This window comes from Prunus persica, chromosome G8 (genome assembly GCF_000346465.2).
Source record: "Prunus persica cultivar Lovell chromosome G8, Prunus_persica_NCBIv2, whole genome shotgun sequence".
Lineage (NCBI taxonomy): Eukaryota > Viridiplantae > Streptophyta > Magnoliopsida > Rosales > Rosaceae > Prunus > Prunus persica.
This window is the reverse complement of record NC_034016.1, coordinates 3107818-3125276: the sequence shown is the minus strand read 5'-3', so window position 1 is coordinate 3125276 and position 17459 is coordinate 3107818. Positions and strand designations below refer to the sequence as shown.

Genomic DNA, 17459 nt, shown 5'->3' with positions numbered 1-17459 from the left:
CAAATTTGAAACTTTAGAATGCATACACTCAAACGGAGATGCAAAAGAAAGTAAAGAAATAAACAAATAAAAATCCTCGTAATAATATAGACTTACTATAAAAATAAAAATAAATATCTTTTTGGATTTATTTGCTCTGTTGTAAAATTACCAATAACAGAGTTGGTGCTTGTAAGCACAACTCAGGCGACCATTTTGTGTGCAAGTTTAGAAGCCGTGTTCTTAGCTCTGACGCGTCTTGGTCCCGGTAAAATCGGTAATTTTAATTATTCTTAAGCCCCTGTATTTCCGCGTATCTATATGTTTATCTTTTCCTTGCAACTCTTTTAAGTGCAGATTTGTTACTAAAATATTACAAAACGCATTCAACAATATTTCATAATCTTGTTTTACATTTTATAAGAACTCAATTATGAAGAACAAGGAAAATCTTGGTCATTCCATTATAACAAATTATTCATATGTCAAGATTTTGTTACCGACATATAGAGAAATAAATCCTAAAATACGTGCAATCACACTCAAACTACACAAATTATACAAGTACAAGTGCTTTACGTACTTGCACAAATCTAGGGAAATAAGCAATTAAATAAAAGTGTGAGAAATGTGGTATAAATGGATAACTAAAGTCAAATATACTAGAAATGAAGGGATCGATTTGCAAATACATTGCCAGAAAAGGAATTTACAGGAAAAATGTGAAGGACCAACGAAGCACCTAAAAAAAAAATATTAGGCAAAATATGAAGGAAGGCAGCTATATAAACAAGCCTACATCCGCCTCTACCGTCAGAGAACACCACAAATCTCTCTCTGAGTCTCTCTCCCAACTAATTTCAAATCTCGTCTCTTTTTCCTTCATTTTCTTTCACTTTCTCGGCCTTTCTTTTCTCAAGAGTGGGAGAGAGACTCAGATACATACAAAGATTACAGAGATTAATAAGAGAGCAAAATGGGGATGAAGTTTGTGGAGATTTTGGATCAAGGCGCGAGAATAGTTTCCAGGTCTTATTCTCATTGCCCCCAAACCAGCCGGTTGTACTACCATCCTCCCCTAGCTAAACATGACGACTGCCACCATCACCAGCACAACCAACATTTTGGAGATGGCACCACCACCTCCGGTGACGGTGATGCCACCACGTCCCAGAGCTGCTCATTTGGTCCCAGGGCAGCGGCTGATACTAATGAGTTTATTCTTTTTTCGGTCTGATTAATATTCAGGCAAAAGTGTAATACATGCTTACACAAATATTGGTTATATTATACTTGTTTATTTGAGAGAGACATATATAATATAATGCAACCCCAAAATTAAAAGAAAGCAAGCACTTAGCCAAGTTGGCTAGGGCGGATGCGCTCTTATTTTACACCCGAGTTTGAATTCCTCTCCCTGTAGTTTAAATTAGTTTAAAGTTAAACATCGCTTATATTAAAAAAAATATTAGACAAAAGAAAAAGAGACCAAGGAAGCATGACTTGGCCTTATTCACTCGTACTAATTGGTTTTAGGTTACAAGCCTAATATATCCACCCAACATAATTCAAAGGTACACGTAATATTCAAACACCTAACTTATTGCCTGTTCTCTTGCAAGCTTTCCAAAGAATCGAAGCTCAATCCTTATTTAACATGACCACTGTGAAAGCGTTTTTGTGATAGATACCACACGCTAACCTTTGACTTTCATATAATTTTCTTTACGTGATTTTTCCAGAAGTAGATTGGCGAGGTTTGATCTCCTCTATCAAATGAAATCAAATCTCATCCCTAGATACTGTTAGGATGGAAGATCCCACATCAACAAAATAGCATATCCTAGAATGACTTAAGAGCTCTTGGGCACCCTTCCTTTACAAGCCGGTTTTGTGGGCAAATTTTACCCATGAGCTCTTAACAGATATATAACTTTGAGATTTGCAGCTGATTCCTTGGGGAGGAATGCAAGAAGAATAAAATTGGAGGTGAAAACCACAAGTACAATGTACATATAAACGTGGTCAAAATATAAATTTTAATTTTCATGCAAACTGACATTGATAATTGATACAGAAAACTTTAATGGGCATATAACTTTCAACTAAATACAACAATTAACAATAAATCAAGTATAAATTTAACTTGCAAGTTCTAAAACTCAATCTGGTTCATGACAAGGATTCAATGCTTTCTTCCAAATCTAAAATTTTACCAACATTACGAGTCAAATGGGAATTACCATAACATATGCTCGCTAGATATCCTCCATAAAGTAAGCAATGGACACCAAGCTTAAAAAGACATATCCTTACCTGGTTGTTGTATCCCTCTGCTTCACTTCCAGATATTCTTCTCCCAGCCCCACACTTAGAAGCCACTTCAGTGCCACTAGATCGAACAATATCTTCCCCTACACTGGAATATCTTACCGTACCAAGCCAGCTGAAATCTATAGGATTCTTAACCAATCTCAGATACTGGCAACCGAGACCCAAAAAGTTCCAAACATTCTGTGTAAAATTAGTGACACAATCAACGAACTCATTTGATACATAGTCAAAATCTGCATATCGAACTTGACCATGAAATGAGTCGGTTTCAAATTTATCTGCCAATGAGCAGTTTGGACATCTATACTTTCCAGTAGAACTTGGGTTTGACACAGGTAGATCCCGTTGGACAAACTGACTCCAGACTGAGCTTCTAGCAAGAGTTAGCAAGGACTCTCCTGCACTCGACCAGAAATTCGCAACAGATACGATTAGAGAAGATTCAGAGCGAAACAGATGGTGAGTTGCACCTGCAAGTAACAAGGAGTATGCTGTGCTGGTCCTGCTCAAGTCTAAAGCATTCAGTAGATGATCATCCATTTTGGAATATAAAGCTGATAAGTCAGTAGCACGGATTTTATACGCTGAAGCCAATGTTGTGTAGGCATTTAGAGAGAGGTGGTGCAAGGGGTGCAACCAGTAAGTCAGCTGAGATGTTTCTTCCTTGCACTCTGACTGCTTATCTGAGAGACCTTGGGTAAGCACATGCTCAAGCCTCACAGAAGAAGATTCAGGATCACCAATTGACAGGTAGTCATCTATAGCATCATCAATGTAATTGGTCAACCTTTGGGTTGCCTTATCTCTATTGAAGTTTATATCTGAACTCAAACTGGAAGAGTTGAAATTGGCTGCAGATATTTCCTGGAGTATTGAGCCAAAGGTTAATAGTTGTCCAAGATACTCCACCAGAGCATTCAGTTATCTCCAGGTAGAATAGAAGAAAAATGGTTAGGATGGTACTTCATGTTCAAGTTGAAAAGGTACTTTTGTTCAACTATATAAATAAGGGGAGAAAAAAACACAAAAGTTATACATACCAATACTAGTGGGATCTGGAAATTTCTGTAAAACCATTATTATAAGGATATTAGGGAATAACTCCAAACATACTTAAGAATTAGTATTTAATTAAGAATTTGAATATAATTGTAGAACCAGCGATAGTATCAAAATAACATTTGGATCAACACCCATCTTCATTCTTCAGCGCCACAAATCTGGAACTCAGGCATGAGGGTAGGCATAAGTCAGACATTTGGCTTGAATTCTTAAATTACTGCCATGTTCATAAAAAGTATTGAACCAAAGAACTACTAGATTTTAGGCATGCAGTCGCAAGAAGGCGGGGTTGAAGGTTCAAACAGTAGGAAGGGATAAAATGAGAAACCCTCCAAGTTACTTTACCTCACTGTGGTTATTTAGAAGAAAAGTAGGCATGGCTGAAATTATCAGGACTATATGGATCCATGAGGTCAGAGGGAATGATACAAATAGGTAATAAATGGATGCACACAACAACAATAATAGAGAAGTTTGTCACCATGTTGCAATCATAATTTTTTTGGATATCAGCTTGAACCCAGCGATTTCTGAAAGTAAACAATAAGTTTTCATGAATTCCCACCTCCAAAACCTGATCCACATAAGTTAGGGGTGACGCACTACATCTTGTACAAGAGCAGATAAACCGATACCTTGACCATAACTCTGACTGCCTCATTGCCTGGGGGTAATCATGACAAAATATACGATCACAAAGAAAGAACTTCTTAACATAGAACATAAATGCAATAATTTTTTTTAGGGAAATAAGTAAATGATAAATCAAATCGCCAAGGATTTGGGTAAGCCCCGTACAGCAGAAAGAAGCTGGGTTGTCTTGCTATAAGCCAGTTTGTGGAGAAATTAAAGATACCTTTGGCTGCAACAAGTCAGTGTAGGTAACTGTAACTTCCTCTCCTTTCTTGATTCTCTTGATGCTCCTAACTATCACTCTTGGACCATAACTAACGCATTCTGCATTCATATTGGCTAAAGTTCAACAAAACAGGGAAATCTCAAACTCTAATTCGAACAAACAAAAGAAATTAGAAGTGAAAAGAAAGCAATAAGGACCACAACACCTTTTATAAATACATTATTGCTACAAACACCACTCTCAATCTGCAACAAATATCAATCCCACAGCTCTGAATTTTATAGCTGAAAATACTAAATTAAAAAGAAAAAATGGAAATAGTAAAAATTTCAAGGATTACTTGTGTTCCTTGGCCCAAGGGGGCAATGCGGAGAGGCGTCCTTTCAGCTGAGCAAGGTGGTGGCGGCGGCGGCGACACCAAAAACCGGTAGCAAGCATTGGGAGAGCAGCTGTGGTTGATCCAGCAGAAGCTGGGACCGTAGACGGAAATTCCAAGGGTGCGCCCGGTCTTATCCTGCACCTCCACGGCGTTGGTTAGCACCAGGCACAGCGCAGCCTCCTCCAAGACGGCGTCGTCTGGAGAAACTGAAGAAGAATTATCGGAACAGACGTTTGGAGCTTCGTCGCGCATCTTTCTGGCAAGGAACATAGCCCTGGCGCCGTCGCGAATTCTGTGGTGGTCGTCGTGGTGGAGGAACTTGTGGTGATTGGTTAAGAGGCCGGCGATGCGCGCGGAAGGACCCGTGGCGGGAAGGGAGTGGAGGAGGCGGAGGGCGGCACGGAGGTCGGAAGAGTCGCCGTGGGGGTACGTGGAGGGGTGGGATTGGAGGAGGTGGAGGAGGTGGAGCTCGGCGCTGGACACGTGGAGGGGAGAATCGGAAGTGGAGCAGAGAGGGGAGCAGTAGGAGGAGGAGGAGAGGACATGGTGGGGATTATGAGGAAAGGGGGGGGTAAAGTGGAGAGGAGGGAAAGGGTGGGGAGGCAGGAGAGAGAAGCAGGAAGAGCAGTGAGAGGAGAGAAGGGAGTCGTGGAGAGCGAAGCCGAGGGGAGTGAGTGGTGGGGTTATGTCTTCTCCTATCTCTATGTCTTCCTCAGCTCTCATCTCCATCTCCATCTCCATCTCCATTGCAGCTTTGCTCAGGGATTATTAATAAATAGTATTTACAACCTGGACATAACAATGTAGCATAATTTGAAAGAAAAAGTGCAACAACATAATTTGAAAATAAAAAAAAAATTGTAACAACATAACATATTTGATTGTTAGAATTTAGAAAATAAAAAATTCATCAATATTTGGGGGAGGTTTATACAGAAATCTAGAGGCTACTTCATTTTATAGATATTTTTAATTAAAAACAATCTTAAGGGAGGGGGATTCGAACAGGAATTTAAATACACGAATAACTACTTTTAATCATTTGAGCTACAATCGTAAAATCTTGAGGCTGTTAGTTTTGAATTGATTATACGCAGTAAGCAATTAATTCTCAAAAGGACTCGTATCTCTTCACCAATTGCCAATTGAACCTGATTTTTATGCAAAAACATCCAACATAAGGTCTTTATCTGAAACTCCAATTCAAGCTCAACTCTGAGGTAAATTTCATTACAAATGAAGGCCCATATGATCAATCACGCCAAATTTCCATCAACTTTCCAATTCAAGATTTTGAATATAATGAAACTGTTTTTGGTTGTTGTTGTGTATAACAGAAGTCGTCATAAAATCCTAGGCTTTACCCGCACAAAATCCACCAATGAGATGAACAAATTCTTTCTTTTTTTTTTTCGAAGTACAAAACAGTTACATACAAAGAGTAAAAAGCAGAGGAACATCCAATAATGACTGATCTTCCCATGCCCTCCTCTATCAAATCCATATTTCTTCCAATGTTCTGAATAGACCAATTTCCCGGTTCAACCTGAGAAGCTGGACTGACAAAAGAAGATTGGTCAGGAAACGGAGAGGGGGGGCAGAGAAACAACAGATTCATATAAGAGCTCTCTCATGAATGTATAAAGCTCACCTGCCTATTGCTTAACTTTCAAAGTAGTTTCAATTCGTTCGACAAGCTGATCGGCAGTCAAAGCACCCTCCTGCAAGGAATGAAATCAATTTTCCGAATCCGAAAAAAGAAGAAGTCGTCAAATTAGAAGAAGAAAACCAATATCAAACTGATGATGGTAATGATTATTCTAATAATGGCTTAAATACATGGCACAGAGAACATACATAATTTATTAAGCATACATTCTTCATAATTTAGCATGTAAATCAGACAAAACAATGAAAAAAGAATGCAAAGGGACACACCTGATGATATTGGACAAACCAAAGCACATGCATAGTTATATTACAAAATCTAAAAAGGGAAATTAACATCAATTCATAACAGCAACAACAATAACAATATCACTCCATGTACTCAAAAAAAGAAAAAGAAAACAATACCGCTCCATATTCTAGCCCTATGTACAGGATGCAATCACTATGAGAAATTATGAGATAGATTACACATTTCCAGGTATGTGATCATCTACCAGAGGCAAACTAATCATCTATACAAGTGAAGTAGTATTTTTCAGGAAAGAAGAAAGCAAATTCAACTTACAAAGCGGTCATATGGTTCTCCATCCTTAAATATGATAAAAGTAGGCAATGCCTGTATGTTGTATTTATCAGCAATGCTAGGATACTTCTCAGTGTCAATTTTCACCACCTGGATCTTGTCATTCAGAGTAATACTCACTTCATTGAGGATAGGAGCCATAAATTGACAAGGACCACACCTGTCAACCGCAGATTTTGTTACTCAAGACGTGTTACCTTCCTTTCAAGGCAGAGAGAGAGAGAGAGAGAGAGAGAGAGAGAGAGAGAGAGAGAAGAGAGAGGGGGACCTAATAGGTGAACAATTATCATCTTGTTCAGGAAGTCAAGTTTTTACTGACAATATAACAATAATTAGAAAGTTACAAAAGGTTATACTAGTTTGAAAGTAACTCATTCTGCATAGATCAATTAAAATGGCTATACAGCCTCGTAACAATATAGGACCATTTCTACTCACGATCCCTTGTCGTTAATTTAAATGAAGGGCTTTTCTCTTACACGCATGAGAGAATAAGCACCTTTTTGTGCATTCTAATATTCATAATTAGAGAATTTCCGTATGAATGAAATACAAAGTGAAATAAACAAGAAAGCTTACCAGGTTGCATAGAAGTCAACCAAAATAGGTTTGTCAGAAGTAGCCAGCAAATCCTCAAAGGAGGAAAATGTTTGCTTCTTTGCTGCAACCTAGTAATATCAATTTTTACAAAATAAACATGTAATTAATGTATCACCAATTCAGTCAAACTTCCTAATTCAGATACGCTACGTATTCAAAAGACAGCAACGAAACAGTAAACGAAGTCATTGAAATAGTCACAACAACTTCCAGAAGAATAACTACATAACTGAAAAGTCATCATCCCCAATGAAATCTTCCCTTGTAGTTTGAGGGAATGCTAATAGCAATAAGAGGAACAATACTAGAGGGGTATGAATAATTGGCTGCTAAATTAGTTGATTAAAGAGCATGTGACTGAATGCATGACGTTGGATATATGGCTTTCATCACATCACTAGCACAAATATTTACAAGAGATTTCTTCTTATATATAAAGAAAAAATCTTTACAAGATATTTCCAAAATTCAAGTTTTAGAATCTAATCTATACCTTCCAACCCATTCTTCGATCAATAACATACCTTCCAACCCATTCTTTTAATTATTTTTTCTCTAGGCACCCCCTCCCAATTTTATTCCCAAACAGTCTACATGAAAAGGTACTTTCTGTGGCAAAAAGGTAGATCAAATTGTCACGACAACATAATTCACATTGACGATTGACCTGACAATGGACATCAATACCTTAAATAGGGGGGCAATATTGTGATTTCTTATCATTTTTCAAAGGTTTGGTGCCAATTTAGTTCACTGATAATAAGGTTAGAGATAGCTGAGTGCTTCCAAATTAATCCCACTAACATTTTAAAAAATAATCCACAAAGAGTACATGCCCTTCTTAAGCTCTGTAAAAATTTCTGTTTGGCCTCTGGTACCATAGTAAATCTGTGTCTTGAGTAGCCTAACCAAAAAGCCAGCGAGACAGGAGGATAAAGCCATATTATGTCAGCATACCATGGTGTGTATACCGGAAAGTACATGTAGTGAGGCTTATAGTCCAGAGAAATGAGATGGCTACTATATTTATATAATCTATCATGGGAAAAACGAAGAAACTTGTTACAAAGTGATCAAATGGAGACTGCTATGCAACAGTTTTTTGTTCAATGTATGGTGAACATCTTTAATCAACATTTGCACTTTTTGCAATGAATGGTATATGCTTTGAAAAAAAGAAGGAAACAAACAATTAGTTGTATGTTGAGATATTCAAAATTCTGCAATTTGAAAGCAAATAGTAATTTTAAATGAAGCCACAGAAAAGGATACCTTTCTAATAGTCAGAATTCATTCCTTCTGCCTACTGCTTACGTCGCGTCGTTAAAAAAGAATATAGACATCAAATGATCACAATTTCAATAATCCAACTATCTACCTGTGAGTTAGCTATGACTAAACCTTTTTATGAATATTAGCTCTCACCACATAATCAGCTTTCTTCTCCCAAAAAGGACTCCTATTTGGAAATCCCAAAAACCCCATGCTGTCTTTGGTTTTCTCAGAACTTCAAGAAAAAGCAGGGGCAAAGTAATAGCAGTTATTGGTGTTGTGGTTATAAACATTTTAACAATATGTTTCCAGCTTCCAGTTATATGCCCTGTAATTTTATTTGTGTGTTTACAATCAAATTAATTAGTGAAGTCAAACACAATTCTAACCATAAACAATAAAGTTTTACCATAAAACAGAGAAATAAAATTCTTTCAGAAAAAGAAGAACCACAACTCAGGTTAAAAGAGCTGAACTTGCAAGCTTCACAATTTTCAGGTATAATTCCTCGAGTTTCTCGGGAAACAAACAAAGCATGAGACTAGGAAATTTGAAAAAAGTTTACCACAGGAAGAATCCGAGGCCGGGAGGGAGCCGAGACTCCACTTCTTCCGATGCGAACACATCGAAGCTGTACAGGAACTTGCAGAGAAGACGATGAAGATAGCTTTGAACAAGAAGCAGAGGATGAAGAAGTCGCAGCTATTCGAGTCGTACGATCAGAGCGGAAAGAAGAAATTGTGGATGCCGTAACAGAAACCGCCATTTGGATGCCCCGGTCACAGAGATTTTTCCCCACGAATTTTCCCTCGTCAGCTGCGGTTTGGATAATCGGAAAAGACAATGAAGGAAAATACTTCCAGCGAAGAACACTAGCGCTCCCGGCTCGCCAAGAGGAGTAAATGATATCCTGTGTTTGCAGGTCGATGAAGCTATGAAGGTTCTTGATTACGAACCGTTCGATTGTTGGAATAATTAAAGCTCGTTGACTTTGGGTTGTTTTCGGGAATTTAAGAGCTGGTTGACTTGTTTAATAGACTTCGCCGATTCGTTCATTTCTTTCGTAGTGACCTAATTGAAGATTCGGTCATTTAGCTGTTGCCCAATTCCCAAGTTATTGGATCTCACGCGCTATTACAGGCGTGACGCTCCACTCTCCTTCACCGTTTCGTTAATTTTAGTTTTAGTTTTAATTTAACTTTAAATATAAAAAAACATTTTGCTACACATGGCAAACTAAAATTTGTATAGTAATTGTTACTCTAAATAATTTAATATTACATTATTCCTCATTTAAATTATGTTATTATGCTTATAATGAATACGAGATCCCATTCTAAAAATTCATGGAATTTAATGCTGGAAATGAAAATAAATTTATTAGAAGACCGAAAGGAATTTTTTTTTTTTTTTTTAAAAAAAGCACAAATATAAAAGTATAATTGTCATTACCTTTCACCCCCCAAAAAAAAAAAGAAAAAAAAGAAAAGAAAAAAGGGGCAAAACTCCCATTTTGGGCATTTTAGAAACACGAGAATGAAAAGCTCATTTCTTCCTTTCCCATGTTTGCAGCACCAACGGGAGAAGAATCTAATACACATTCCCTCAAGTGTCAAATCTACGAAACAAACATTACGTTAGGTGACTTAAACCGGTAAACCGAAGAATGGAGCAGAACTATGTGTAATTTTCGGTTTCAGTTTGAGGAGTGAACGAAATCAAACTAGACCGTGCCCACCCCTCCATTTCATAGCTATTCATATTAACAAGAGAATGAAATAAAAGCCTAAGTAGTTCTAAGCAGAGAGTCCGAATTAATTACTTTTAGATCCACTCACTAGCTTTATGCCTTTGAAAAAAGATTCTCTCAACATATCATGAGAAAACCTCAATCTGCTACAACACGAACAATTCTTCACAAAATTTTACAATACAAGGAACTACAAGCTCTAACCCCCTAAAATCGTGGAAGGAAATCATGAGCAGAAAATTATCCATCGCTTGTCAATGTCAAGGCGAGAACAACAATGACAATTGCAGTGATTATGATAGCACAAGCAAATATCCACATACCCGTGCTTGGCCCTTTATTACTCAGGCTCTCTTGACTTCCCAACTCAACCCCTCTGAGAAGCTCTCTCACTTCATCTATGTCGTAGTCCTTAGCAGCTTGGGTAAGTCGACTTTGAATCTTCTCAAGCATTGTGATCCTCCTATCTCTGGATGCATCCTTGGATGGCCACAAAAAACCTGTCATCTTCCATAGCAGGATTCCTACATAAATGGCCACAACACAATCTACACTATAATGGTGACGTTCCCGTATTTCTCTCTGTGCAGCATGCCCGACAAGTGACCATATGAGAACTGAGCTAAAACCACCATAAGCTTCCTGCAACAATTGATCAGATTTATAGAAATCAACAATCAACAGCACAAGTAGGTTGCATCTTAGACATCAAGTGGCAATGGCCACAAATTTCAAAACACATAATAGGTAGTACCGTCCAAGCCATAGCTGTCAACACAGCAACTAGCATATGCCCACTGTACACGAGGTCATTGCAGCCGCCTCCAGCATTCTTCAGTAAATTATACCATGGTCCATCCGATTCACTGGGTCGCAAGAAATCTATTAGGAAGCTCATTGGACCCCAATCTGGCCGGAAGTCCCCAAGTAATTTTCCAGTATCAGCTGCAGGAAACAAATGAAACATGTTGTAACATATACTGCCACCTGATCCTAAAAGGAGAATGTATTTGCAGTAGAAAAGGGTGCGGCATTAGAGGAATACTGTATAGGAAAATGCTGTACAACACAACTCTTTTTTTCCCTAACTCTCACATGGGGCCATGAAGGACCCTATCCATGTGTGAGAATTGGGAAAAGACTTCGGAATTTATAACTCATGCCCAGCTCATACCAAACTTGGGTCAGAGGGTCAGATAGTAAATGGTCTTTTGGTCGTACAGTTGCAATCAAGAAAATGAAATCTAGGGGGGATCAAGAAGAAAAGGAACCTAATGAGTACTTACCGAAAGCTATATCCTGTCGTAGCAACTCACGAATAGCATTAGCATCCGAAGCGTAAGGAGCATAATATTTCTGAGCCCAGCGATGAGGATATAAAGGGACATTGAAACGAGCAGTAGCACACCAAGGCCGGGCTGATGGCAGAACTGTTGATACAAAAGTTATGGCACGAAGAAGGCGGCCAATAGCCATGGTGAACATATAGCGTGCACCTAGTCCAAGGCCAGGAGCTTTCACAGAGTCAAACAGTACGGAAAAAGCCAACATCACAAACAACATGAGGAAATGGTGCAGTCCAATAATACGGGCTCTCAATATTTCAACTAATGGATGAGGAAGCTTCTCATTCAGCGCCAAAAGAAACCACTGGCCAGTGTCGGGAAGAGGAGATGTATGACTGAAGTGCCAAACATTAAAAAAGCCAATTAGTCTTCCCTCTTGTTAAATACTTAGTTTAAAATTATGGCTAATTTCATGAGCAATGAAACAGTATCGTCTACGAAAAGATGCTATGAAATATAAGAAAGCAGAACTCATAAATCATCTGATAAACCCCACATATCAATCTCAAATTATCACACAATGCACAGGGCCTTTATTTAAAAGAGAGCAAATGAAAAATGTTGCTTATCTTTGCAAAATTGACTAAAAAAATCTCAGCATGATCTTTTTCTGTGTTTTTCAAATCCTTTTTGTTTGGTTTATATTACATTACACTGTGACCCATTCCCTAACAGTTAAAGCTTTTGTGGTCCAGTGGTCGTCTAACTTTCACACTGGAATTTGCATTTATATTGAAGCACACAGTTTTACAGCCAAATAAGCGCTAACAGGCATGGAGCGAACATGCATAACCATAAGAAAGCACCTCCATAATTTCATCATTAAGCCACTTTACGGACAGAACCATATTTAGACCTTCCAGATGACTAGCGAATGTGTGAGAGAAGCAAAATTGCTTATTTAAGAACTTGATATTTATGGAAGAAACCATGAGTTTCATTTGTCTGAGTCCTTAAAGAAGCTTTGGAAAATGATTTAAGGGAAGGACTAAAGGACTGGAGTAAAAGAAATGGAAATTGATGCTTGAGTGTACAAATTGAACAGGTACAGGATGGAAGCTTACAGGGGCAGCTGATGAAGGTGTTCCAATGGTGTTGTGAAAGCAACAAACTTGATAACTTACAGAAGGATGTAAAGACGAGCAACACGCCTGCAAATAGCAATTTTACAGTAACAAGAACCAAATAGAAACTGTGCAGCAAGAACCCAAACAACAATGCCGAAAAAGAAACAGAGGGATGAAGCCACAAATACTTTTACCAGGGACATTCAATCGGAACAAATCTTCTGTGGAAAATTTAAAGGACGAAAGGAAGGAGGTGCCGAGCTATGCATAAGTTATAAAAATTTCAAAAAGAGATTGTATACTATATATGTTGCTGCGGTACGCCCATCCCATCTATTAATTTCTCATTATAGGAAGGTATGGCCTTAGTAACCCTAGCCTCCTTCAACATTTGGCTTTTTCTTTCTCTGAATATTCCTGACTTTGTCAGAGTCAGCATTTGGTCTACAATCAACTGGCCTAGCAAGCTTTAGCCTGACTGAATGGCCATGGAGCAGCTCGGGCCTGGAAATTTCACTTCTTCCTCAACTTACGAATACTATGAGGGACGAAACATGTTTCAATAGGTTAAGCAATTTGATAGTTTTTCTAGTATAGGTAAATCCAAGTTTCTTTATCTGGAAGACAACTTATTATTATGTAATTTGTATCTCTAGCGATTTAGTCTCTTGGTCATTTTTCTAACATATCTGGGAAAAGTTTAAAGAAATACTTGATGTATATTATATTTTAAGTTCTAACAGAATTGTATCATTATTATTTGTGTGTTTTTATCAAAATTTTATTTTGTACTTAAATTTTATCAATGCTTTAGTACACCTTGGATCCTCGAATCATGTACTTTCTGGCTACTGTTTATTGGAGTCGAGCAAGCGAACCAATGATGATCCAGATCCCTGATTGACTTGATTGCCAAAGCCCAAAGGGTTCTTGAAAGACCCCACATCAATTGGTATCTCCTAACATTCAATAGGGTCTCTCACAGGTCACGTCATAAAGAGCTGTTGTGGACATTTTTATAGCCTGTAAAGGCCAGCCACAACCATGGTCTACACAGGGATGCAACCACATGAAATAATTTATGCAATAGCTTATCCAACATGACCAATCTTTATTACATGATCTAATACTTATTCATTAAAAGATTTATGACATTGCATTTTCATGATAATAGCCAAAAACATTCCTGGAAAAAGGTTTAGAAGACTCAAAATGAAAAATTCTTGCCTTAAATATATGAAAATACTGTATAGACTAACATGCAAGGGTGGAACGAGGAATCTATAGAAGCATAGGAAATGTTTTTATTTTTAATGTTTCTCTTGGAGCATAGAGTGTGCTTTAGATGTAGGATGGGCCACATGTTTGTTTTTGGAAATATAAGGCAGAATATTAGAACTCATTTTTTATCCCTAACAGATGCAATGTGCTACATGCCAAGGGCTGAAAACCCTAACTATATGTAAATTGTAGTCAACAAAGTAACTTTGAAGCAATGGGTTCACCAACTGAAGAAGGGAACAAATTTTCCCAGACCAACATTTAACCGCAATTGCTATTGTAACTCGTAAGACCCAGTTGCTTTGTCCATGCGTTCTAACACAACAAGTGGCACGGGAAGGACATTGCAATAGGATGGGTATTAATGTGTAGAAACTAAGTTCAAATCTCCTTCCTTGTAAGCCAAAGAAACAAAAGGAAAAAGGCAGCTCCTTTAGAACAATTATTAATAAATAATATCATTAATGAACATTTCATTTGATATGTTTAATCATCATCTGAGTATTAATTCTAAATTTGGCATCTCTGATCCAACAACATTCGAAAAGTGTATGATCAGATCCTTAAAATGCTGGCACTAATCCTAACATGAAATTGACCTAATTGATTGGATAATTCAGAGTTTACGAGCATCAATCGAAATGGCAAGAGAAACAACACAAATCAAACTCGACCCACATAATATTTAAGCAAATAAAACCCAGAAGAAAACACAAAACCCCAAATTCTAACAGATTCATCATCTGGGTAGCTTTATTCTAAGCTCAATGAAGAAACAATGCAGATCAAAACAGACCCAAAAAGAGAATCAAGAGAAAAAGCAGAAATACCTGTTCCAATCAAGGCCGAGGGCAGCGGTGACAAATCGAACGCAGAGAGCTTCAAAGAGAAGAGCTAAGAGCATAAAGAGCATAGAACCAATAAAGGGAAAGACGGAGCGAAACTCAGAGGACCAGTGCTTGTAGAAGGGCACGCGACTGACGGCAATGAGAGCGAATCCGGACAAGAGAGCTGGCTGAAGACGGCCGTGCCACGCAGGCGACAAGTGGCGGATGTAGTCAACTACCACATAGGCGATGGCGGCGATTCCAAGGCCGCCGGACCTCGGCGGCCACCACATGGTGGTGAAAGCGAAGGAGTGAGTTGATGCTGATGAGTTTGGTTTCGAGGAAACTGGGAGGTAGGGAAGGCTGGGACATAGGCGTTTGAACATTCCAACAATATAAACTATAGTTAGTTGTTTTGTTTTCATGGTGTTTCTGTTAATGATTGTGAGAAGTAAATTACTCCATTTGTTGGGTTTCTATTAACTACTCTCTACACACGCCTGAATTTTATTATATTAACCGTTGGTAAAAAGAATTTTTTTTCAATCACGCGCGCTATCCACGTCTTAAAATGTTTACCTTAATTTTTGCAATTGTATTGTCAACAAATTATTGAACAAATGTGGTATTTGTCTTTGTCTCTTCTTTAGTCTTTACACATGAGTATTTTGGGCAAATGATAAAAATACCCTAATGAAGCAAGAGGTTGATTTAGAGCCCTTCACTTTTGAGTGTCTTTCATTGATTTATTTAGTTTCATTCTAATATGCCATCATCCTTAAGTAGCCAGCCCTAGGGCCTTCACCATCACTTTTTGAAAAGCTTGATCCCCCTCCACCTTGATTCTTTCCATGTAGTGAGATGAACCAGATGGGGCTGCATAAACTCCATATTTGAAGTAGAAGGTAGCTCGACTGTGATCTTTTACAACAAACTTTTTTTCTCCGTCGATAAAAATCGTCACCTTCCTTGCACCAACATTGTGAATCACATTCAGTCTGAACCATTTATTATAGATATTTGCAGCCACCACATTGTGTATGTAGTACTTCAAGTCCCCATTGCACACCCTTAATTGTAGGGTTGTAGCTTGATGGGCTGCACCAAAGATCTGCATTATTGTAACGCCGGAACTACGCTGGGGCATTAAAAAATGGCCTTCAAATTGCCGAACTCCAGAAGTGTAACCATGCCCCTAGGAAAACAAGAGATGCAACTTTTTAGGAATTGTGAATATCAAAGACAATATATTGTTTCAAACACACATTTTGATATAACATTCTACACTTAAAAACACTCAAAAATGTCATATGTTCAAATTTAATGAGAAGTTTTTATTTTGTGGAAACATGTCATCTTTTAACTGAACTATTCTGTCATTAATTTAATAATGTCACTGTCACGTGAAAAGAATGGCATCACACAAGTGTTTCTCGCATCATGAACTCGAAGATGTTCGTGGGCCGTAAACACAACTTTGATACACTATATTTACTACAAGAAAATTAACTTGGCACTTAGTTTGAAAAGGGTATTAGCCTAGAGATAGAGAGGAGGGGAAAGAATAATACATACAGAATTTCTTATTTCTGTGCGTGGTCCGGTTGGACTGTGCTTTTTAAAGGGCTTATATCATTGGCGTAGAGACCCAAAACTTCTCAACTCCATCCACTTTGCTGTAACGATCCGCCGGAGATTTGTTATATGGTACCTGCGGTCGTGTTCAGTCAATTGCACACGAGTGAACCCATGAGTAGGATCAGCACCACAAAAATGTTGGGCTTCCAAGAAACACAAGAGTTGCAGTTGCAGAATCACAACCCTCGTCATGTAACAAGTGATTTCCATTTTGTACGATATGTATCGCAAGTTGTTGAGTTAATTTCAGGATCTTTATAGTGATATATGAACAACAGCAACTTCCAAGGATGGGAATTGATTGATTTAATCGAATAAGAGGCCTTTGCCTCAAGGGTGGGCAGCTGGCTAACTTACATGCATTGCCCTTTAGATCACGCTGCTGCACAGTGACACTGACATCAAAATTGAAGAGTAAACAAGAATTTTGGTCAGATAACGTACTGTAAGAATGGCTTCGTCAAAATGTGCACTTTAAAATTTTAGATTTGCTATTGCCCGTTTGGATAACTACTTCGTTTTCACTTTTTATTTTTTATTTTCAGTTCTTTTGAAAACATAATATTGAGAAATATTTCAGTGTGTCTGTAACACTAGCATGCGGTTTTATCAATCCATTTATATTATAAATTGTATAGTGTGGTAACATTAGCGTGATAAAACCGCACGCTAGGTGAATTGGATTTAATCGTTACGGATAGAACCAAGTATAGTGTGAGTGTCTGATAGGCCATATCCTCCAATCCAATACCGTAGGGATTTTCAGAGTTTAAGCCATCTCCCGCATGGGCTATATTCCAAATATAGCTCT

At 38.0% G+C, this 17459-nt stretch overlaps 3 protein-coding genes and 1 pseudogene across 6 annotated transcripts; all 4 read right to left on the bottom strand.

The window, feature by feature from the left end:
* Positions 1996–5443, bottom strand: LOC18767406 (protein SET DOMAIN GROUP 41). Of its 2 annotated transcripts, XM_020569540.1 has the most exons (6): positions 4845–5443; positions 4575–4748; positions 4440–4479; positions 4232–4332; positions 3941–4039; positions 1996–3177 (listed from the first exon to the last, which is right to left on the bottom strand). In XM_020569540.1, the coding sequence occupies exons 1-6, from the start codon at positions 5358–5360 to the stop codon at positions 2152–2154; spliced, it is 1956 nt and encodes a 651-aa protein (XP_020425129.1). In that variant the 5' UTR covers positions 5361–5443; the 3' UTR covers positions 1996–2151. The 2 variants fall into 2 exon arrangements, with proteins under 2 accessions (XP_020425129.1, XP_020425128.1); XM_020569539.1 differs by having other exon boundaries at positions 4575–5443.
* LOC18768921 (thioredoxin-like protein slr0233) lies at positions 5816–9684 on the bottom strand. Of its 3 annotated transcripts, none has more exons than XM_020569541.1 (5): positions 9305–9684; positions 7447–7535; positions 6850–7027; positions 6265–6334; positions 5816–6172 (listed from the first exon to the last, which is right to left on the bottom strand). In XM_020569541.1, exons 1-4 carry the CDS (start codon positions 9503–9505, stop codon positions 6269–6271), a joined length of 534 nt encoding a protein of 177 aa, XP_020425130.1. In that variant the 5' UTR covers positions 9506–9684; the 3' UTR covers positions 5816–6172; positions 6265–6268. The 3 variants fall into 3 exon arrangements, with proteins under 3 accessions (XP_020425130.1, XP_020425131.1, XP_007201408.1); XM_020569542.1 differs by having other exon boundaries at positions 5816–6167; positions 6269–6334; XM_007201346.2 differs by having other exon boundaries at positions 5816–6167; positions 9305–9679.
* Positions 10438–15452, bottom strand: LOC18766932. Its single transcript, XM_007199783.2, has 4 exons — positions 15014–15452; positions 11776–12170; positions 11244–11434; positions 10438–11131 (listed from the first exon to the last, which is right to left on the bottom strand). The coding sequence occupies exons 1-4, from the start codon at positions 15433–15435 to the stop codon at positions 10730–10732; spliced, it is 1410 nt and encodes a 469-aa protein (XP_007199845.2). The 5' UTR covers positions 15436–15452; the 3' UTR covers positions 10438–10729.
* On the bottom strand, positions 15620–16840 carry LOC18768917 (annotated as a pseudogene).